This window comes from Tenebrio molitor, chromosome 9 (genome assembly GCF_963966145.1).
Source record: "Tenebrio molitor chromosome 9, icTenMoli1.1, whole genome shotgun sequence".
In the NCBI taxonomy this organism is placed as follows: Eukaryota; Metazoa; Arthropoda; class Insecta; order Coleoptera; family Tenebrionidae; genus Tenebrio; species Tenebrio molitor.
This window is the reverse complement of record NC_091054.1, coordinates 1,282,453-1,307,153: the sequence shown is the minus strand read 5'-3', so window position 1 is coordinate 1,307,153 and position 24,701 is coordinate 1,282,453. Positions and strand designations below refer to the sequence as shown.

The window sequence follows — 24,701 nt, the reverse complement described above, 5'->3', positions numbered from 1 at the left end:
TCAGGTGGCGGGTCCTTCACGAAGGATCAGCTGGCGGGCGCATGATGTGCGAGGAGATTCTCGGGTGGTAAACTAAAGTTTGACGTACGGCAGGTGTGCGGTAATATCTTGGGTAAATAAGTTCAAAAAGAGTCGCATCGACTCGATAATGCCTACATAAATTAGTGGAGTCGAGGTGGTAAATCAAACGCAAACAATAATAAAAAAAATACCGGTGGGTTTGGGGGCGGCGTGAATGCGCGACACCGGCTTCGGGGACCGCGCCGCCAATCAGGACCCGTCACTCGTTATTACCACTCGATTTAATCGAACGCTTTATCGGTCAGATAACGAGAAGTGAACTAGTTTGCGAGGAAGATTTCCATCTACCAGCCTACCTCTTCGCTATATTGTACACATTTTATTGGAGTCGCTTCCACACGTAGTCAAAAATGAAGCCGAGACGGTTAACGAGATGATTGCGTTTTCTGCTCTTCGATGGCAGCACAAATATGACATTTTATCGGTTGTTTTGTTAGAAGAAAGCACCGTCTGCACAAGAGACGCGTTTCGTCTTGAAATGTTTGGCTGGAGCCACTAATTGGCCCTCCACTGTTAAATAATTGAACTTGTTGGTTGCGCAAATTGTGGAGACTTGATGTGACAAATTGTTGGTTGTCGGTTGATTTTTATTTGATGGGAAAGTGTTTCTTTTGATGGGAAGATTTTTGATTGGGAGCTGAAGTGATTTTTTTTCTCGATATTGCAATGCACTTTCTCATAATTTAATTATGACAGATGGTCGGCTCGCAATTTAGCGAATTGGAGCGACAGTTGTCGTTAATAAAATTTTTATTGAAATCGTAAACAACAGAGATTTTTATCATTAGAGAAGAAATATGTAATAAATAATCGTAAAAGTCGAAACGACCGTCAGCATCACTTGGGAGAAAGTTGCAAAACAGATTTTTCACGTGGCAGATATTTCAAAATCCGAGTCTTGATTCGTATTGGTTTTTTTCTGGGTATTGTTTGGAAAACATTTTTCAGTTAATTTTTACAATACTCTTGTTATTAAATTGAATTATTCTGGAAAATATAAAATTTTCTACCAACAAACAAGTTTGTTCCTGTCCGGAAGCATTAAATTTCAAATGACATATTTCAAACAAGTAAATTACCCTTTTATTTCTATACCTATGTAATTATTTTTTCTTCAAACGTCAGTAAAATATGATATTATACTGCTGGATCGATAATGCTAAAGTGTCACTTCATTGCCACAGCTTCTGACGAGCGGCAGATAAAATTATTATCTCCGATGACGAGCAGCAGATAAAGTGAACAAGCTAAATCATTTGAAATTCCTAATTCAAATTTTAACAGATTCGTTCCTGAATCTGATATTGAAAGCTGAAGTGAATAAATTGTGTGACGACTTTTTTGTCGTTAAATTTTCAACATTTTTAGATAAAATCTCACAACAGTAATGTTACAAAATGTCACTGTTTATTTGCTTGAAAAAAAATTATGTTGTGCTGGCCCGATTCAAAGAGCCGAAGCAACAATCTAAAAAGAACATTTAAATTAATTTGAACACTTAAATTAATTTTGTGTTTGTTCAATTTTATTGTTTTGAAATAATCGTTACGTTTTAAAAGCTTTTATAATTTATGGATCGCTATAAAATTATTTACAAGCAAAGCAACTTTCTGGTGTTTTTTTCTTGCAAACCGTAAATGTGCCCAAAAAAAATAGCAATTTGCAATTTGAGAGTGATTTAATATCCAAAATGAAACTAAAGAGCATCGTCCAACTCGTTTTAATTAATAATAAAAGTTTACAACAAAATCATTGATGGCCGTGTTGCAACATGTCGCAGTATTAAGGAATGTTTACGTCGGGGAATAGTGTCAACTGTCATATGCAATATAAATCGTCACCATAAATTAACTGTCATGACTGTCTTCTTATTTTTGTTCGTGTGTAGTAAATTGTATTTCATTATGTGGGTACTGAATTTATTTGCATTTAATTTAAGTAATGGGTTCAGTTGGTTGTTGGTGCATCGTTTTATTCCAACCTATTCCTGGTAGTCTTGTCAAGATGACATTCCGTGCAGCGCCAACGGAGATAGAACAAACTAGTTAAATTACTTGTGTTACGAGCGCTACTGATTGGCGTGAAGTACATAATATAAACTAATATGAACAAAAGATTTATACATCAATGAAAAATAAGAGAAACTGACAGTGTTCCAAGTTGGTAGACAATGTTAATATTTCAGGCTTCCAGTTCTTTATTCTTGGAATTTGCACCATTTATCCATAATGAATACAGAGAAAAATTCATTGGAAAAAATACCACAAAAAAAAAAGTTTGGCTGAAGTTAATAATCCAGCCATAAATGTCATTATTATGACAATTCTCATGAACGAAGATCAAAAATGGTTCTGGTTTGAGAACGGTTCCTATATGATTGAGTCATCGTTAGTAATTATTTAATTAATTCCCAAATTGAAAGTTGGGTTGAAAAATGCGAATATATCTTGGTCTTTTGAAATTGATCTCAAATAGTTATTTACATTACAAATGCGGTAGGCTACATTTTACAGCGCGAGGTTTTCAGATTGAAACACGACCGCGCAGCGGGTGTGTTTTAACAAAAACCGAGCGATGTAAAATGCCTACCGCATTAGTAATGTATTAATCTTTTTGGCCGACAACTCGTTTTCCCAAATTTGAAATTTGTTGTTACCAATAATTTTGCAAGACCTGTCAAAGACTGACATTTGATTAATGAAATACCAGAAAGTTATCTATTATACCGATAACTGATATGCTTACGATTTATACCACAAGATGGCGCCATCAGAATTCACAATTTTTCAGAAGAAAACAATTAAATTATGTGCATTTTGGAAAACTGAACGGATCAATGGTAGCGGTATCTTGTCTGGGCTTTATTTATGATAAGCTAACAGTTTTTTTGGAGGACCCTGAAAGCTTAAAATTTTCGTGGTATTTTACAAACTCCGTGCGGTAAAATGACAGATAGTTAGATTAGTGTGTAAAAATCAAGATACCGTAGCTATTCACAATGTGTAAACATGTCATTAAGAGTTGAGGAGGCCAAAAATTAATTTTGTAAACTCTGGACCGTATTTAAAAATTAGAATTCTATTTTTCAGTTTTGATTGTGGCTGGCTTTTAGATTTTTCACTTTGAGATTGTTATTTTATCGGGGGGGCCATCTGGCATCTTTAATTTTTTGTGTTACTGTGTTAAGGAAACAATTCTGGGCGTTTACGTTTTCGAAATAGCTTCGAAATAATTTTTAACGCGAAACTTTTCGAAAAAATCCTGCGGAATTTGTAAAAGTCGGTCTGTTTAGGTTTAGATTAAATAAAAACGTGGCATCTGTGATTCCAAATGGATCCTGTTTAAATCTCGGAAGCTCGTCGTAAACAAGACTGTTTAATCAAGATACGCTCCTCTAACAGGAAAATTAAATGAAAAAAATCAAATATTTGCGTGTCTGCCTCAAGGACTCGTTCTTTAATAATAATTAACAAAACTCACGGATTTCGCACGTCGGCGGCATTCGTCGGACCGTTTCCATCCTTGATCCGTTTGAAATGCTGAAGCGCAATTTCGTCGAGATTAAAATTTCATTGCGAAATTCCATCGCGTAATTATGTGTGTGCGCCGAGAGAATATAATTCGCACGAAATAGGGTCAAGAAAAGAATGATTATTTCGACGACGAGAAATGGGTTTGTCGGCGTGTCTTGCGTAACCGGCGCGCAAGGGCGGAAGGGTGATCGCGTTTTCTATCGCAGACCGACAAAAATGTACCTATGAGTTGCTACAACTTCATCACCAAAGTGCTGCACCGTCGGAAGATCCAAGCCGAGATGCCGCCCAGCGAGACAGAGGTCGTCCAGGGGTTGAAGAAGCTCCTGGAGGACAAGAACCGCGAGCTCCAGCTCAAGGAGGAGATGATCACGCTGCTGGAAAAGGAGCTCGACGACAAGGACGCCATCATCAAACATCTCCACAACGAGATCGACAAGTTTCGCCAGGTGGTCAAGCCGATCACGCAGAAGATCATCACCAAGCAGCTGGAGCTGGGGGATGAGAGGCCGAGGATCAAGAGGCAGGCCATCAGCGCCGAGCCTCTCAACGCGTCGGCGTCGGATCTGCAAATCAAGAAAATACCGAAGTCGGCGACGTAAGTTGGAAAACAGACAATTTGAGACAGTTCTCCTGTCAAAAACATATTGAAACCCGTGATTTTGCATTTTAATTTGTTGCATCTGATGCATATTATTATTCTTTGGTGATTGCTGCGAGTGGTTATTTTTGCTTCGGGACGTTCAGTGCTTGACAGGTCCTTGTTATTTATTAATTCAATAAATAATTCGTTTTTGGCATAAACACGCTTCGCAAATTATGAAATATGAAGATTTCGTTACGAAACGCAAACACCTGCAAGTCGTAATAATGTACTTTTCCAAAAATGTTTGCCAAAAATATTCAGCGGGTGTTCATTTAAATTTCCCGTCAAAGCTGGCGTTGAAGAGTCGATTGTGATCGCACCACTCGTCAGTCAGAGTAAAAAGACAAACAACGCAAAAAGTGAGGTTAGATTTAAACAGCTGATCCGTAATCGATAATCCGTGGTGCGTTCGCGATCGACTCTCCAACGCCAACATTTAAATGAACACCCGATACAATTGTTTTGAAGGATTTTTTTAAACGGAAAATTTTAATGAAATGTGTCGCCAAAAATTCGTTGAAAATATGAAAATTGCACTTTTTTGGCCACATATTTTATAACACGTTTTGAGGTATACAGGGTGTTTGGGGCGTTGCAGAAGTACCAGAATACTAAAATTTTGGTGTCATTTTCTACTTCAGAGAGTAATTGTTAATGCTGTGTTGTGTCTCGGCGAACTGCCACATGATGAATATGACATTTTATGACCTTGTATTATTATTAATTTATGTAAATTAATTTCTCCTGTGTAGCATGTTATTAATTATTATGGAGTTCTGCGAATGGAAAAAAAGTCGGAACATTTTTTTAAAGAGATATTACCTTATTGTATTTTATTCACTCTCGAAGTTTGAAAATTTCTACGATTTAATTATACAGGGTGTTGCAGGACTCAGGCGTCAACCTATACCTACGAATTCTGCTCTCCATTTAATATGGAGATTTTTTTTAATTCTGTAGTTGTAATTATACAGGGTTGTTCACCGTAGAGTTCCCGCGAAAATTTAATGTTATGCAACACAAAATACCAAAAGCTCAGATTGCTAGATGCCATATTTAACGTTTTACAAATAAAGAATCGAAGTAGGTACATTTAAAAGTCAAAATGACATTTTGTTCTCCATGTAAAGTTATGAGAAGAAATGTTTGTTATTATGTCAGACTCTAAAATGATTGACAATGGATTATAAATTATTTAAAATTAAATCTAGGTGGTGTTTTAAACTGTATTTTGTGTTGCATAACATTAAATTTTCGCTGGAACTAGGGTGAATAACCTTGTGTAGTAATTTTATGTTACCAAATCAGAGAAAAATGATTCATTAATTATGCAGACAAACTTATCCGGAACTGTAATGGCAATAAAATTAATATTAATGAACCAATAATTGCAGTATTTATTTGGTCACAGTGATCACAATTTAGTGCATTTAAACATTTTCGTTTTTTTGACTACTACTCGATAGGAAATCAAGAATACGGAGAAATGTTTCTAATTTATGGTGAAATTGGGAGAAATTGTAAAGCAGCGAGGCTACATCCCGTTTTTCCTTGTAAAACGCCAAAATGACACAATCTAATAAAAGTTATTCAACAAGCATTTCATTAACTTAACATCGTTTTAATTTAAAAAAAAAAATCCGATTCAGGATAAATATGCATGTATTAGAATTCTGGGACAGTCTGCATATTTTGAAAGTTGGTGAGGAGTAGATCTTGCTCTAAAGGCATTATTCTTTGCTTTGAATAATGGAAGGGGTCTTCAGAAAATCTCCCCAAGGTACTAGTTGGAATAGTATTCTCAATCAAGTCTTTTGATTTGTTTATAACACAGAGGTGGGATATTTTTCATCACTTGCTCGGTCAACGTTGTCATAGGAATGGTCGGCCCTTTCAGCGAAAGAATCTAATCTAACCTCACTTTTTGCGTTGTTTGTCTTTTTACTCTGTAAACTGAAGAGTGGTGCGTTCACAATCGACTCTTCAATACATACTAACTTTGAGGACAAATCTCTTTTTCATCTAATTGTCCATAATTTCATTTCGTTATTTTAATTTTCACTCATAACCATAGTGAGCGGTTTTTATTATATTTTTATTCATATATTTTATAACATGATCTGTGCAATCACTATATACTTTTCGCAGCTATCTCATGCAACCATCTGGGAAAACCATAATGATCTACTGAATCATCAACATTATTAAAGAAACAAAAACACGTCTGACTAGTAATCTCCTCGCTTTAAACTTCTGCCAATCTATTTTTTAACGTTTTTGCAAAGAATGTTCTAATTTTGTAAAAATAAGACAATAATAATAGTGCGATGCGGTTTATTTTTTTAAAACAAATAAATCATTCAACGCTACTGTTCCCTTTTTGTTCAAGTGGAAACAAATCTGGAGTTGGAGCGGGCGTCCTAATCCATCAGTTGCAACTAATGATGCGTCCTTACTTATCTCATTTAATTTTACTCTTCACCATTATCCACATTTAATTTCCTTCTGCACCATCTTCCCTTTCATCCTATTTATTTCTTTCATCTTTGGTAATTTTGATCGCTTTGTTCTGTCACTTGTCGCAAATGACGCAACTCCGCCACAAATCGAGAACAGTATGGGCGGAGTCTAATTTTGAATCATTACCACATAAACCCAGCACCACGTGACATACTTTAACGGTGTTTGCGTTGCGAAAATCGTATCGATTCTCTTCTCTTTCTTATTTCTCCTTTCCAATCTGTGGATGGCTACTATGTAAGTGGCAAGAATGTGAAAATTGCCGTATACTTTGCCGAATTTCAAGTCCACGCCGATAAATTTCCAGATCATCATCGTTACGATATTATCGATAATCGAAGTTGATCGTGTTTCGATAAAATGATTAGCAAGTGCGTGAGCGCAATTTTATGACCAGGTACCGGGCATTGATATTCATGAGCGTTGTCAGAAGAAGAATTCACACAAAGGTGCCGACATCGGTGATAAATCTATCGGTTCGTAATTGGACGGAGACCAGTTTTGTTAGATTTTCCGATATCGCCTCCATTGAGTGGCCGTTTTATGATTAATTGAATTGTATAGACACACCATTAGAATCCATTGTTGTGTGTTTATTCTCCGGATTTTTATTCCTCTGTTTTCTGTTGTACCAACACATTTTTTTTTTCATTATTGCTGTCTCCATCCTTGTCCCACTCACTCTCCACGGCTCTTATCAAGATTTTATTTATTATTATTATATTTTTAATTTGCTTATTAGTTTTTATGATTTATGATTATATCGTTTGAATGTTAATACGATACGCTGTTGGTATGCGATATAAATCACATTCGAATGGCTTTTACTTCGCCATAATTGGCGTCATCTTGCGGTCGATAACGGAATCGCGCCTCTCCAGGAACCATCAATTTTCAATCAAATTTTTTGATCACAAATAAATATCTCACGACTGTCGAGAGTTGACGGGCAGTGTTGCAATAGTGCAAGATTAAGGAGTGTTTACGTTGGGGAATAGTGTCAACGGTCATATGCAATGCAACTCGTAACCGTAAATTTACTGTCATGACTGTCTTATTATTGTCGCTCATGTAGTAAATTGTATTTCATTATGTTGGTACTGAATGTATTTCCATTTAATTTAAATAATTGGTCCGGCTGGTAGTTTGATTGGAACATCGTAAATAACCCTAACCTATTCGTCGAAGTCTTGTCAACATGACGTGCGCAGCAGCGCCAACGGATGTTCAACCAACTACTCAAATTACTGTTATTTCAAGTGGTATTGATTATTGTATTTGATCAAGGCAAGTGACTAGCGCTTTGAAGTGACAAAAAAATAAACAGTACGATTCTAATTTTTGAAAAGTTATTTAGGCGCACCCGTACATTAGTATTCCGGGGCAGTGACGCGTCACACCATCACGTCACGCTCCGAGGTGAAAGGCTCGTTCGGGGGAGCCGAGTTTAGCCGAGAAACAAGCTGGTCAGGTTTAGCTCGTAAAATCTCACAATGTTCACAATACAGGGTGTTGTTGAAAGTTGTACAGATATTTTAACCACGAGCTACTGGCTTCTATTCTATTCTCCAATTTTTGTAAATTGCTTTTAGTCTTCTACGTTGTCAAACAACCTCGTAGGTAAAATTTCGGCACATTTTAAAAGTACACCCTGTATATCATGTTTTATAAAATGTACGCCAATGCCAAGTAACCTATTGGAAATATGCTTTAAAACAAGGAAACCGCATTGGTGTACGTTTTGTAAAATATGATATACAGGGTGTATTTTTAAAATGTGCCGAAATTTTACCTACGAGGTTGTTTCCGAGTTCTACATGAAGACAGTAGCTCGTGGTTAAAATATCTGTACAACTTTCAATAACACCCTGTATGTAATTAATATCAGAAATTTTGATCTTCATTTGCAAATTTTCCTGATGACAATTGGAAAATCACAAACTTTTCATCCGTTTTTGAACCTAAAAAAATTCCGTTGAGTGTAAAATATGTTTTTATGCCAATTACTGTCACACTAAGTAGCAAATGAAATGATATGTTTCAGTTTTGACATTCCGCACCAACTGCAAAGCCAATAAATTTTATAAAGCAATTTATATTCGTAGAATTTAATTGTTAAAAATCTGGATCAAGGACAAGTTTAATTTTTGCTCTCTAATCTTGTACAGATCGAATAAACAGGAAAAAAGTCAACATCTTACGAGTTCAGTCTTTTTTTTTATGTTTTCGCGGATTCTAATTCTTCCCCAATCATTGAACTCCAATTAAAATCCGAAGACAACTCTGACGACAGCGAAGGTAGCCGCGATTAACAGATCAAACACCTCATCATCCATCATCTCTGGTCGAATTAACAACAATCAATTGAAAAACCCATCCGATTCATTCGTCGCTCCCGACAGTCACTCTCAACACCACCAATTTGAGCGTGAAGAAGTGGGCGTTCGTTAACTCCTCTCCTTTTATCTCGATGCACAGTAGCGCTCATCCGAATGTTGTTGTTGCAGTTCCCGGGAGCTGATCAAGGCCGCCATCTTGGACAACGACTTCATGAAGAACCTCGAAATGACCCAGATCAGGGAGATCGTCGATTGCATGTACCCGGAAGCGTACAAAACCGGAAGTATCATCATCAAAGAGGGCGACGTCGGCAGCATCGTCTACGTCCTCGAAGGTGAGTTAGACAACCAACTAGACAGTCGGGCGGCGCCGGTTGCCTACGACGGTCGCCGTGCAAGACGCAGTCAGATGTTGTTGACCTTTAGGCGAGAGGGGGACTTTCTAATTTAAAGTTTGGAGCGAGGCAGATAGACCTGGGGGACACTCTCAAGGCGGGCGGCATAATATTGAAATGATTAGTTTTTCATTGTGGATTTTTTTCGCGTAAAGTTCACACAGTTCTATCTTGTTGCCATGTGCACCAGCCTTGATCTTTACAGCGGGATTGCTTTCACCGTTCCCGGTCACGTTGCTCTGTACGGGGTGTCCGAACGCAACAAACATTTTCTCAGCGGAATCGCGACTGGATTATTTTTAAACCGAGATTATCGCCCACTCGATCGGTGCATCGAGACATGTCGCAAGTCTTGATCCATTCAAGAATTTATTTATAGAAATGTCGATCGCTCTAGCCTTGTGATTGATGTATGAATGCATCGTGCAATCACAATGCCAATGACACAACAAACGTCAAAGGTGACAGTTGAGTTGTGACGTGAGCTGCGATTGGAGGAGACGCTCAAGCTGCGCTCTCCAAAGTCACGTCTGAGCTTGGTCCGTGTGATTTTTTTTTAATTGAGGCTTGGAGTTGCATAAAAGCCCACCGGATAATGTCAAGGCGAGATGATTTTCTAGTTTCGCACAAACTTCGGTGTTATTTTGTTGCAGTAAAAATAAATATTCGAGTTTTGATTGCAAAGAGAGTGGTGTTATTTATACAAGTGAAATAATTTGACGTTGAGGACGCGAGGTATATTTACAATCACAACGTGTTCAAACTGTGGTGAATATAATTAGAAGCGAAAATAATTGCGCATAAATAAAATATACAACCACGGTTTGAAGTGTGGAAAGCGGCAAAGGACGGTTGGAGAAGAATTTTGACTTGACGGTTCAGTTCTAGTCGGTAAAGACCAGATCAAGTTGTGATTTGTTCTATTTTGTATTTCTATTGTGTTTTTTTTCTATAGTAGATGTGCGTTTGATTTTTTTTTTTTGCAATTTGTGTAGTCTTGGATGTTTTTTTTTTTTAAACTAGTTGACGCATTAACTGCAGTAGGATTTATTATTAAATGCAACAAGAGGAAATTTCGTGGTACGAGAAAAAATTCATTATTAAATCAAGGCCAAATCATGAGTAAAAGTAAAATTCTAAAAATAACTTTCAGAATCTACTGTAAATCAGAACATTAAAAATACATATATTTACGAATGTCAGATTGTTGGGATAAAATTTTTACATTTCAACAAAAATTACGAATATTTATTGGTAATAATTCTTCCACGAACGAAGACAATAACATAAAATAATATCTATTCATTTTGATTGTGACCGGTCCCTAGTAACTTTTCAGTTGCTAGGTTAGTGATAGGGAATTTTAGATAACACTAAATCCAGTCGCAGTTGGCAACTCTCGGAGGCGCCATTTTGACAGAAACGTCACGCTGACTGGCGCAAACGTTTTTCGACGTAAACTGTGTGCGCATATCTATAAAATTGAGTTTTGGTACGAAATTTCAAGATTCAAAAAGAAAATGCCACGTCGTCTTCTGTAAGTTGTGGCCAAACGGTTAATATTGACTTGTTTCGAGACATTTATTGAAGCCAACGGAAAACAACTCACAATGATAAACGTCGCCAATAAAGTTAAAACTATTTGTGCTATTTTGTTGTATGTACATTTTGGCTAGTGTTGTAGTTTGAGGCCGTCTGCCTTTTCATCCCCTTTAAAACATTTTTCTGAACTTCGTGTTTCTTGGTGTCTAATTAGTTTTTATAAAATATTTGTAGTAATCAATGCAATTAATTGGAAGGTCTGATTACCAGGATTACCCAGGTATTTTTCACGTTTCTCTTACTGCCAAATGACTCATTAGAGACTTCATTCTTCATTTATATCGAGAATTGCATGAGGGGATTTTGAGATTTTGACATTGAATGATCTGTACCTGGACATAACCCCACTTTTCAACAGACGTGATCACAGAATCAAACACACGTTTTTAGTTTCTCCTACTACAAATATTAATTTCCGTTATTTAAATCCACGAAGAAATAATGTGTTACAGCGAGTTTAATCAACGATCACAAATTTAAACCAGTTTTTAAATATCAATAAGGAAAATTTTCGGAAACAATTATAAATAGACAACAGAAAGAGTGGAGTAATACGAGTAGTTTATGAAGATAGCCGATGTTCAAATATTTTTTTGGTAGCAACTTTGTAATATTTTTTGTAGCCGTTTGGTTGTAAAAAAAATAAACAATTTTCAAATTAGCATTGCTTCTTATGGGAAGAATAAAATTGAAATGGCTGTATCTCTGTTCGACGCTCGCCAAAAATTCGTTAATTTTGCCGTGTTTTTACGTTCCTCACTCCATTGCTCGAGAACTAAGCCTCAAATCGAAAAAATGTATTTTTTAAGAACTAAAGACCGATATTCTCTGATTACGACGGTGTTTTTTATTATAATTTTGACGGAATATTAGTCCAGTTATGATTAAAAAACTAACATAGCAACAAAATCTCTAAGCGATTAGAAATGCAAACGTGGATCACCCTCCCCAACCCCCCTATTCCCCGCGGATCTACCAACCAAAACAAACTATCAATAAATAATTTCCACCGCTTGTAATTGCGTAAATAATATTATAATTGCCCAGAGTTCTGAAAAGAAAAGCTTTTTGAAAGACAAAATGAAAACGGAGAAATGAATTCGCAGAAAAACCAAGAAAGCACGAAAGAAGACAACTCAACACTTAAAAATGACATCTGTTGCCAACATAAGTTTTCAAATATTGATAGCACCATGCACTGCTGTTAAAGCAGACCCAAGTCATATCGCATTCTTGATTCGGACCATAATCGTGTCAAAAATAAATTACTCCCTAGTATTTAGGGATATTTGTTACTAGGTTGCCATAAGTTTTGTTAGGTTGGAGGCTATGTGGTTTCTGGTGACAAACAAAAGATATCGTAACCATATCAAAAATGTAAGGCAGCGAATTCCTTGTAACAGTTGCAAATGGCCAATTTCTCGCTAAGTGATTGATGTTTTGTCGTTTCACAATTAATTTTGGTTTCTGGCGGCATATTTGGTTGGACTTTCTAGTTACACAATATTAAAACGTTATTTCCCTAAAAGTTCGAATTCTGGGGAGTAATTTATTTTTGACACCTAGATATGTTGAACATTATTTGACACGTTCTAAAAGAAAGTAAACTGCATCGTCATCGTTTGTTTAAAATCTGACAGACATTATGAACCCTGTCAACTGCACAACAAAAAAAATCTCACGGCTTCTTTGTGGTTTTTTTCTTGAACAGTAGGTACTATTAGTACAGTAGCTTGTCATTCTTACTAATTGCAATGCCCCAGCCAACACAACCGGTTCGATTCGAAAATTCTTCTGTTACTTCCAAGGAACGAACTGTCTTCGTCGACACCATTGACCTCTTCAATCTCAAACATCTCATTCTTCTCTCGCGTGTAATTAATATTTTCCCGCCAATTATTGTAGTTCTTAACAACTTTCCACTTCGGTTTTTCCTTTTTCACAGTTGCTCTTTTCCAATTTGATTTCTTCGGATCATGAGAACCAAGCAAAAGGTCAAGAAGTGGTATTGTTCAGGTTGTTTTTATAATGCGTCTCAAAATAACACGAACGATTCGTTAGCATCATTGTTTTCACCATCATCTGAAAGGATCAGAGTGGCGGACGTTGTTGATACAATAAATGAGTATAATTTAAAATTGTGAATGCAGCGTTGAGGGAAAAGGAAATGGTGTGTGGGCCTTGATGATCATTTAATTATTGCACTAACCAAAGGCATGACTGGTAGGTACTGGAAGTGATGGCATAAAATGGTAACTTGTCGGATAAAATGGCAAAAAATTGCTAACTCAATTGCTTGTCGAGGAAGTAAAAGTTAAGAAATGGAGATGAGGCCAGAATGAGGAAAAAATGCACTTGGTAGTGGTCGTCTGAGTATATTAATAGCGTTTTGTTTGAAGAAATGAGAAAATTATTTTTACTGCTCGAGTATTTTTGGACTTGCGGTCGTGAGTTCTTTTGAAAGTGTTGACGTTTTCACTCGACCTATGTCAATCCGCCTGCGGGTTGTTGACATTTTCAAACCATTAATAGACTTTCCCGTGAAAATGATCCCAAAACACTTTCTACCCATTACAGCTCAATTTAGTTTCATGGAAAATTTAATTTTATGCCTTTACACTCCACCTAATTGAGTCTAATTTAATTTCCGACGTTGCTGACTCAGCCTCCGACTTGTAAACCTTCTCTCAACTAGTCTATTTATTTAATAGGGCTTAAGTCAGTTGTTGTGACTATTGGAGATGAACTATGTAATAATGGTACGGTTGGGGTTGCTGCGTCCATCAGTATCCCGAGTACTGTGGTACATGGGTGTATAATCATACTCGGTACCTTCAATAATAAATTACAGAGTTACGATCAACGTGTAATTTTCTTCCCGTACCTGAATATTTATTTGTTGCCTTGAGACTCAACAAATAATGGTTGAATGGGAATATCGCTGTCAAAATTCAGATTGGAACGCCCCCGTGCGTCTGGAGGAAAGGTCAGATCGACGTGATTGTAGACACCAGTTTGTTGATGTGTTAGGGGACCATTGCCATTTTTGTTACAAGAGCAGTGGAACACTTTAATTTGAAGTTTTATGCTCGATCGATAATTAAAAATTGATTTCTCCTGACCTGAATCCAATTGAACTTGTGTGGGATATACGTGTAATTGACTGGGTACAGTCAATCTTTAATCGTAACGCAAAATGTAACCGTTAATCATTTTTTGACGTGGCAGTTTATGTGATAGTCGAATTATTGTTTTTTTTTAATTGTTAATGCAAATTAATTTTTTGTGGTACAAAAAACTGAATTTTTAATCTGTTACAGTTTCTTTGATAGCAAAAATTTGAAATTTGTTAAAGACACACTTAATTAATAATTGTCATTGTTTGCTATGAAATTGTTTACCTAGATTTATCCCACAAAATTTAATTACATGACTGGCATTCTTTGTAGTAATTTTTTGTTGTAAAAACTTTTACTTTCCTAGGATAATTTGCAAGTTAAATTGAATGTTTAGTTCCAGTGTCTATGGTTCTAGGTTGAATGCCTTGAATGAATTCTTCTATTCACCACAAAATAATAAGACTCCAGTATCATGATTTTTTCAATAAATTGTGCGATTTTGTTAGTATTTGCGTCTTAGCACGTGGTTTCATGGAAAATTAGTTTCATTTTGAACGATTAAAATAAATATAAATGTTTGAGGTTAAAATAGAGGAAATATGGCGTTTTAATACAAATTTTCTTAAGAACCAGCAGGAATCTCAAAATTGTAATAATTGTCCAAAAAGATCCAAAACCAAAATGAAAATCGAAAAAGTTAAATTAAATACATAGTTCTAACCTTCAGGGTAGATTTTTTTGAAAGTCCTTTGTTTAAAATTTAGAATTTCAGTCATTTCCAGCAGTACTAAAAATGGAAGTTCTGAACAAATTTCCAAGAATAGAGATGAATTTGTTACAAATTTAGAAATGTAATTAACTTTTCAAAGTTTTTTTTAAAGCTGAAGTGGTTTCTGATATTGATGTATTGGTTTATCAATGTCAATAGAAAAATCCAGTACTTCGTATCTGGAATCGACTTTGACTTTTGATTTTTTATGATTGGTCGAAGTGCTGGCGTAGGTTGTAACTAAAAGCAAATGAAATGGTTGATAGTTACGTATCAAATAAATATGTATGGTATATCACTGAATCACATAACCACCATAACATTAGAAATCTGAGAATGTCGATGTAACATTTTTAGACAAGAATAAATTGTACATATTTCATAAAAATGTGTTGCAATCGGGTTTGAAAAAAATTAGAGCACCAATAAAACTGCAAGAATCAACATATCTAAAAAACGCTTTTAAATTATACGATTTTTTTCTCCCTCGGGATCGAAAAGTGATACTTTTCGATTGTCATTTCACTTTAAAACAAGTCACTTTTACGCACTAGTGCGTAAACTACTTCTTTGTAAGTTGTTTGTAAACGAACTACAAAAATAAGGTGCCGTTACCTTGGTTACGGGAATTTTGTAGATGATTTGATTATGATTTCAAGATCCGACCGAGTACTGTGGCCAAGCGCCTAGCGCGCCGCTTTACATTCGGGAGGTCCAGGGTTCTAACCCCGGTCCCGCCTGACCAGGTGTGGGTTTTTTTCAGAGGTTTCCTCACACCATCACGTCGTGGTATGTCTCATATCACAGATAAGGCGATTGCTGGGTCAGTACCTACCTACCACATTCCTTCCGCACCCATCCACACCGTACCCATCCCGAATCTTCCCGCCAATCTGGCTGAAAAGGCTCTGGAAAGCCTCAGCAGCCCGCCTCCCTTCGGAGGGGAATGAAAGATATACCCTTTTTCTTTCAAAATGTGTCATCCTTTGACAGTTTATTGAATTATGTAGTTAATTATGAAAATGTCAAAATATGTACGTATTCAATATTTTCGAATATTTGTAGAGAAAACATTTTGAAGCATCACCTGTCATACGCCTGCCCTAGACATCTCAAATATTCTAACGGGTATTCAAATGAAAAGGGCATCAAGTTGGCTATGACTTTTTGATGAAAGAAGAGAGCGAAAAGGGGGATGATGTCGTCATAAGCTTTTTGTTGAGATCTGAATGTCGCTGCCAAATTTTTTCACAAGTTTTTTTTTTGGCGAAGTGTCAAAAAGTTTGCAGTCAAGCAGACTAATTTGAGTTAGCTGTAAAAAGTGCATTTTTTTTGCACAGCACATACGCCCCAATCAAGATTCTGCCGTCATTTCAAGTTATTCCAAAAACGAAGAACTAAAAAAAAAACTGAGAAACTTTCGTTGGTCGATGTTTTCGTCCGATAGAAGAATCGTTCTGTGTAGATTTCCATTGGGCGAGTCGTCGATCGCACTGATCAGTATCAAAAAAACTGCATCGTCTCCGGTCTGGGTAACGTGTGACGTCACACTCGTTAAATCGCCATCACCGAAGGCTGCGTTTTCTGCGGTCCTCCCTACTTTCCTGCAGCCGGGTTTCCTGCTCAGTCAACGGTCAGACAGCGAAGGCGACGGTTTCGCGCCCGCACACCTTCACCGTCGACCTCGTGCGCGCTCTCTCCCCGAACCCGTGAAATGTAGTTCCGCGTCCGAAGACATTTCCATCCAACAAAGTGTAAGAATCAAGTGCGAAAAGTCGCGGTGTTGCTGCCCGCCCCCGCGATACTACTCTCATCTCTTCCCTGTGTGCGGTCTGTCAAATGCAGTTCTGTGTCCTTCTGTCGGGTGCAGTTCTGCGTCCTTCCGTCGGGTGCAGTTCTATTAGGGTCGAGGCGACCATTTCTCCCCAAATCCGCCTCCAAGAATGCCGTGTTTACAAAACAATCGATGACACACATTCGTTTTATAAATATCGTATTTTTTGCCAGCGAGTGAAAGTATCGGGGCCAGGTTGTCCGTCCGTGCGAAAAACTGCACCGCCCGCCCGCCGTTCCCATGCGCTACCGTTTCGGCGGCGGTTTCGTAACGCAGGAAGCAGAGGTCCGGGTGGGCCCCCTCGTTTTTTGTCCCGGCTGATTAGAAAGTGTCAGAGCGGTTCTTCTGGTCAGATTCGGCGATGGAATCTCGTTTTACTTTCTTCAACCACCGCGAAAATGTTGACCTCGCCGGTACTGTTAGGTGTAAAATCGAAACGCGACGACGTCACGTCCGATCGAAAAACGCTCGCCTTGACTGGGACCGGCGATTTTTGTTGTCTTATCTATTGTCCGGAGACCGCGCCTCTCGCCGGGAACAGGTTGCAAAACGATGTGGTCACTTTTCCGGATTGTGACAAGGACGGAAATGGAGCAACGTGGTGTTGCCCAACGAAAGAGACCAAGAAAATTGAAGAGTACCGCACGGGTGGACTCCATACGTGAGAAATCGCTTTTCGGGCAAGGTCGACCGTCAAAGAAGTGTGCGAAATACTCGTAGTTTTGCTTTTCGGCAGTGACAGCGAAAGTCTAGGATTTTAGAGATTTGCAAAAAATTGCACAGATGTAAAACCCATAAAAATTGACTGGGTTGGAAAAAATTATCGAAAGTACTCATTATTCACTCTCTAATTGGAGTTTTGGGATTCTAGTGGTACTACGTAAAAGGAAACGAATCGGAATGTTTATTTCCCCGACTGACGTTAAAGTCATGTGGAACACGTTAAAGGTTATCTGTGGAAGTCACACATTTTTGTAAATTCGACGTCATGGTCGTGTTAAGTGTGACGCACTTACAATGCGACTGGAAGAAAGCGAAGAATTTCATTTCTTATGAAAATCAGTGACAAGTGAAAATTGTTCTGGATTCGGTACACAGTTTTAAGTTAATTAGAAAAATTGGAGGAAGTCAAACCGGTATCATTTTATTTTGTTATGACTTGGACAATTTGGTAAAGGTTGAGGTTATTCAATTCGTAATGGTTACACAAGTTAATGATTTCATACGTTTCCTCTAGAATCTTGTTTGAATTTTATCAGAACCTACCTATTTGGTTGGCGGATGTCAGTTGGATATGTTTTGACATGCACTTTGATCATAATATTGTTAGCGGTACAGTATTGGGCATTCAAATGAAATTCTGGGCTGGGGAAGCGTTGGAAACCTTCAATTGTTTTGCTTTTTTAAAGTGTAGAGTGACAGTAGTTGTAATTAGAGCATGTTGACAGTTAACCTAAAATTTACAAACAAAAAATCTTCCTGTTTATTTTTCTTTCTTTGCAATGTTTTACATTAAAAATAGAATACCTGATCATTCCTACTCTCGAAGCAAATATCTAAGGGGGGCACCCTTTGCTGTAAACGAACAAGTTCAATTATGTCCCGATTAAACAAATGTCATTCTTGTGAAACGGCGGGAAATTCAAACTTTACACTGTTCCAAATGGTTTGCTTTTTTCAACGCCTACTCAGCCCAGGTTTTCATTTGAACGCATGATAGTTGGTAACTCGTTTTGCAGTTTTATTCTTTTTTAACTGTTCTTAATACGACAGTTTTTTAAAAGTTGGAATTATTGTTAAGCAGCTTAGCGATTTGAATTTTGCCCGAGGCAAACCTGATTTATAAAAGATAATTGGCTACGATGTTTCATCTGTCAAATATCGTTTAGCCAATGTCAGTTTTTTTTTTCTGTTTGAATGTGTTCCGTTTTTTTACATAACTACTTAGTATGCAATTATTTTCTACGCAGAAATTTCTCCATTTACTCAACATCTCTTCAGTTCTTTAAGACTTTTAGTAGAATGAAAGTTGATAAAATATTTAAAGATTTTGTGTGATCTTCGTCTGGCAAATAACTTAACTTAAGCAGTATTATTAATAGTTTAACCTTTGTAATCACTTAATATTTACATATTTATTTTTTGGCATCAAGAGTTTAATTAGAAAAGTAAAAGTTAACATCCTTCTTAATTTATGTCGTCGTTTTGTAAATTTTATACGAGGCTCATTCATATTAAGAATTTTTATTAAAAGCAACGATTCGTAAAATCGAGGTTAATCAACACTGTGATTGGAGAAATTGCTTGATGATCATTTTCTGAAAAATCTATTAAAAAAAATGATGGCAGTTTCATCTGTCAAGTGTCATTTGATCAGTAATTAAGAAAATTCAATCAGGAATTTCAATTTTCGGTCAAAATTGGCGTTGAAGAGTCGATTGTGAACGCATCACGGATCAGCTGTTTAAATCTAACCTCACTTTTTGCGTCGTTTGTCTTTTTACTCTGCAGACTGACGAGTGGTGCGTTCACAATCGACTCCTCAACGCCTGCTTTGTGGATAAATTTAAATGAACACCCGATATTTTATTTCCTTTAATTCTGGGTTTAAATTTTTAAATGCTCAGTAACGATTATTAATTTTTTTTATAAATAATGATTACATTTTTGATGCTTGATTTTAATTGACTTTTATGATCATGGATTTTTTTCTTTTGCTTGAATAACTCGTTTGGTAAATATCACTTTTTTTATCATAAATTTTATCTCCCCACTCCTCATTTCTTAAGATTGAGAATTTTTATTAAATTGATTATTTCTTTGATATTTTACCTTAAGATCCTTTTTTTCGCAGTTCTGATTGAGCAAGAATTATTGGGCAGCACTGCTTCACCTGTCAAATGCCATTTACTTAGCAAGAAGCTGGTTTATTATTTCATACTTTCCGTAAAACTAAATCTCTATTGTTTCATTTGTGAAATGTCATTTAGATACTTGAAATTCTTTAATTTCTTTTTAAAGTAGTACTGATCACAGAAATTTGTTGATAACTCACTGGTGTAAAGGCTAGTTGGCAGCACTGGTCCATCTGTCAACTGTCACTTACCCATCAATTATTTCAACAGTTACAGTTTTAATTCCAAGTTTAATCTTGTTAACGTGTTTTCATTTCTCGACATCAAGAATTCTCTTTAAAAATGTCAAAACTTTACATTGCAGCAAGTGTTAATTGTAAGCCTGTTTTAGTTCCAAGCCAATTAATTACGGTCATACGCAACAACTCATTAAAATTACATGAATTCGAGTTAATGACTCTACTTATGTTATGATCAATTGTGCGCCATGTGAGTATTTAGTAACTTGTTGGAAATGCCGGTTTTAGTTGGTAACACCAGTCTACAATTCTGATTTGATCAACGTGTCAAATGGACATACGATCTCGCTTGTGTTGTTGATGACCTTGACGCTAATTAGCTAATTATATGCAAATTTGTGGGCCAAAGTAATGGAAATACACAGAAAGACAAAAGTTGTTTGGTGGTTTGACATTTAGTCCAGTTCAAGTTAGGTTTTTTTTTGGTACGAATTTTGACAATCGAACAGCTCTTTCAGTGGAGTATTTTTGGTTACTAAATATTGTAACTAGTATTGAAAAACTTATAATTTGAAAAAAAATTAAGTCTAGTTTTTTGGAAAAATTTTGAAACATTTTTGAATCCAAAGCTCAAAAAAAAATGTTTTGGGATAAAAATACGTTGCTGCTAGAACTGTCACCGATACTGTACGTGTGAAAGCTTTTAAGGTCAGCAACTTTTCATTTTTATGTTAATACAAATAATGCAAATGCAAACATTCACTTCCAGTCTGATTTTTTTTCAAAATTTTTGTGCATACTTGTCTGGAACAGTTTCTTGCTTGTTATCGTTTTGCTTTTTTTGCGAAAAATCGAAATTGATTTTGCATGCATATCACAGGTTTTGTGTGGCCCACATTTTGGCAGCGACACCGCAAAATTCCATTGTTCCATGCACAGTTTCGAGAACCGTGCCCCATCGATTGGAAACAGTTATTCCATTACGAAATTGATTGCATTATCGTCAATCGATAATTCACAGAAGGAAAAGTATGTATCAGTAACAACAACAATTATTTCCCGTCGAAAATTCCACTGGTGGTAGCTTTGAAACAATGAGTTTCGATAACATTCTAGTCGAAGACAAAGACCTCAAAAAGCAGGGTCAGAAACCTTCCAAAACAATAATAGTCGATAATCTCCCAAATACAAAAGGTCGGGGCAAGGACAGAGTTGAATCCGAACACAATGAAGATGATGTCGGTGATATAAGAGATTGAACCCCGGGGTTCAAGAGAGAGAATTTGGAGACACGAAATCAGAAACTGCAAGAATTTGGGCAAGCGTGTTAAGTACGCCGTTAAAGTTTTATTGCCTTCTTCCTGGTAGTTGGAAATAATGTGAAGTAGTCCGGTCGGTAGTTGTACCTAGTAGCCAATTACGAGTGGGCACTAGGATTGTTGAAATTTTTTCATCTGCACTTCACGATTAAATATTATCTAAGTCTATCTAAATTGGCGTGATCTTCACGTAAATTACGGGGATGGTTTCCTATTGGTTAAAGGGCGCGCGTTAAGAAGTATGGTGCAGCCCAATGCACGCAGCCGAAATTTCCGTCCATTCTTAAAATAGTGAGATTTAAATTTCCCACACAAAACTCAAATTTGGCTGGGTGGTGTAAATCAGGCGCTACGAACTATCACGTGAACACCTCGTGACTACTCCACTGGTTCGCGGCGCCAACTATAGTTGTTGAATTGTGAAAATTTACCAAAAATAAATTTCAACATTTTGCAGTTAGTCTGTTGTAAATGGTCTTGATTAAAGGATAAGTTTTAAATATTTTATTATTTCTTTACTAAATATTTCTGGTTGACCAACTAAATATTTTTCAAATTTTCAAAACAGTTTTCGCTTGGGCTCAGAAGAAAAGAATATTTGGCTTCATTAACTCAGGAATTCATACAATTTATCAAAACAAGAGTTAATTAAATAAAACAAGAACGGTATTATTTTTGATTCTTTATTGTCCCTATTTAATCAACTTATTATTCGCTCAAATATTGGCCATTATAACGTATTGATAGAGTTCAGTGTAGGCTTTTTACCTCATGGTAGATTGACAGACAGAACGCTGTCCTGAAATCAAGAGATTAATCGTCAAGGCTAGTAAAGTGATTGTTGCTAGACAGGAAAGAAGGACAAAACTTTTTTGACAACTTGTTTCTAACGAGGTACAAGACAAGAATGATAATTTTGTGAGAGTTGAAACAGCTACTTTTACAAGAACAGTTCTTATAAGAAGCTGCAAGAAAATCTAAAAAACTCTTAATGTCGAGCACATAGATGGCTTTCAACTTATCTTTTATTAAACTAACACCAAAGTTACCACTGTCTTTGAATTTTAATTTTTTGGTTTCCAGTGCGGTTTTTTTTTTCAAATCGCTGTAACCGAATGTTGTACTGTTTAGGATGTTGGAATTAACCGAATTGACTCAAATTTAAAAATTTTAAGCCCATTTCGGTATCTAACAACTGGTGATTTCTACTAAAATAATTTATAAATTCCCAGTTTATGAAACATTGTCTCGTTGATGATTTAAATTCTCTAGTCTCTTCTCTCATTTTTTGTTATTTCTTTTTTGTTATTATAATTGCATAAAAATGTTTCAAATCCTATTTTTTATTTTAGCTTTTTGGAGTAAGGTGCAAAAAATGTGTAAATTACAACAAAAAAAAGATATTTTGAATAATTCAAATTAATTTTTGTTGCTATTTTCGGGTCCAGAAAATTGTGGATAGCAAAAAAGGATAAAAAAAATACAAATCTATAAGTAAATAATGTTCAGAATTACTTTATTTAAATAAAACCTGAATATTCAAAATTAACAAAACTTAAATTAAATTTTTTCGATGTTTTTCCTTACCTAATCTCCTTCCTATTTTCTCCCTTTTGTCATGTTTAAAAACGTATTACTCAAATTTAATTAAAAAATAAATGTAAATAATTAAAAACAAATTACAACCTTAATAAATATTCTACAAGAAAAAAATCTGTGGAAATGTAAACACAGTGGATGTGTCATTATTAACTTTTCACTGTGGTAGATTGATTTAAAAAAATGAGACGATATTGGATTATTTAAATAATTGATCAAAACACGTTTGAATGTTGTTTTAGTTTTTAAACTGTTAATTTTCATTGTTAATTGAGAGTAAAACTGAAAAAAAAATTGCATCGAAGAATTCAATGGAGAGCATAACTTGAAATCAGTAAAACACAAAACTGTTCATTTTTCACCGAAAATATTTTCTCTTCAAATCTAACGAAACAAAGTCTTAAAACATCAATATGATAATTCTCTAAATTTTCCAATATTTTTTAATCCATCACTCCACACTAGTTGCATTTTATTCAGTTTTAAACTTTTCAATCGAAATTATTTTAATTAGTCGGACTCGCCGCCGGCCATGTTCTGCAATCAGCTGGCAACGATGCGTAAGTTTGGCGAGGCCGAATTCACAGACAAGATGCGACAATCTTTTACCTTCCGATAATTTTTTGTCGGCTTCACTTATGTCATTTTTCTCTTCGCTATGTTTGTTTTGCAATTCTTCCATCTGCCAAAATCGTTCCTTTCTTAAATCCATTTCTTCAAACACTCAACTTTTTGCAATTTCACGTCAACACCAGGTTCATCACTCGCAATCACGCACTCGCGCAGTATTGCCATTTCTATTTCTCACAAATAACAACTGTGGTAGTCAAATCCTTTACAATTTTTTCATTTTCGATTACTGAAATATTTAAAAATTCAGTCGTGGATTATACTGCGGCATAGCTAAATGAAAATAAGTGTTTTATATGTCCACGCGATATGTGTTGAGACAACGTTTATTTTGTAACTTAAAAATATAGATGTATTTTGACTAATCAGGTGGTAAATGGTAGAAAGACGTTTTTGGACGGTTCAAACGTTGTTTCTTTGTATTCTTTATTGTTGTGTCCATTTCGGATTGCCTTTGCCAATTTCATATTCTTTCTGTGCAGTTGGCATCAACTGCTACTTTATCAATTCCAGTAAAATGAGTGAGTTGAAATATCAAAACGTTGATCATCGATGTGGGCAACAACTCTGGCCAAGACATTCACACTATCATTTTTGGCATCTACGCAAATCAAAATTTGAACAACTTTCCATCAATACTATCTTACACTTCTTGTGGCATCGAAGGTGTCGCGAATCTCCGGCCTCGCTGCGGAACGAGAACGGAACCGCACCGATTAAACACCACAAGAAAGAAAAACCGACGCCATTTAACCTACTTGAAGAGACAACAGCTCGAATGACATCACAGATAACGATCCAGATGTGCATGACGTCGTCAACATTTATTAATCACAAAACAAGGTTAACACACGATTCTTTCCGAAAAACTCTCGGTTTCCGCACGTCCGCCATTGTTACGGAGTCGTCTTCGCCGCGTTACGGAACATCATCCTCGATTATACAATATTTTTATGCTCTAGTTGTCGTCGACGGAGCTTTCCTTTGTGCCGCTGACGTTCCTTAAATGTCACGGCGAAAGTATGCGAGTGGAACAATTAAGTTGCGATCACGCGCCGGTTCACCTCCGCGACCCAAGAGGTGTTATATTGTCGTTTGTTTTTGTCTTGTAGCCTAGTCGGATTGTGGTAATAGTGAAAGGTTGTTCGATGGAGAATTGTCTTCGGGACGATAATATGGCGATGTTGATGTTGTTGAGATTCTTCTGGTGTTTCTGTTCAA

General features: G+C 36.3%; 1 protein-coding gene across 6 annotated transcripts in view; it reads left to right on the top strand.

Moving 5' to 3' along the window:
• The window catches only part of for (cGMP-dependent protein kinase for), a 98,024-nt gene that overhangs the window by 59,206 nt on the left and 14,117 nt on the right, over positions 1-24,701 (top strand). For 3 of the 6 annotated variants that reach the window (XM_069058762.1, XM_069058760.1, XM_069058763.1), the window contains exon 3: positions 9,288-9,454. In XM_069058762.1, coding sequence (XP_068914863.1) covers positions 9,288-9,454 — 167 coding nt within the window. Of the gene's footprint in view, positions 1-3,218; positions 4,213-9,287; positions 9,455-16,605; positions 16,759-24,701 lie in introns of those variants that run through there. The other 3 variants (XM_069058765.1, XM_069058764.1, XM_069058759.1) reach the window with 3 other exon arrangements.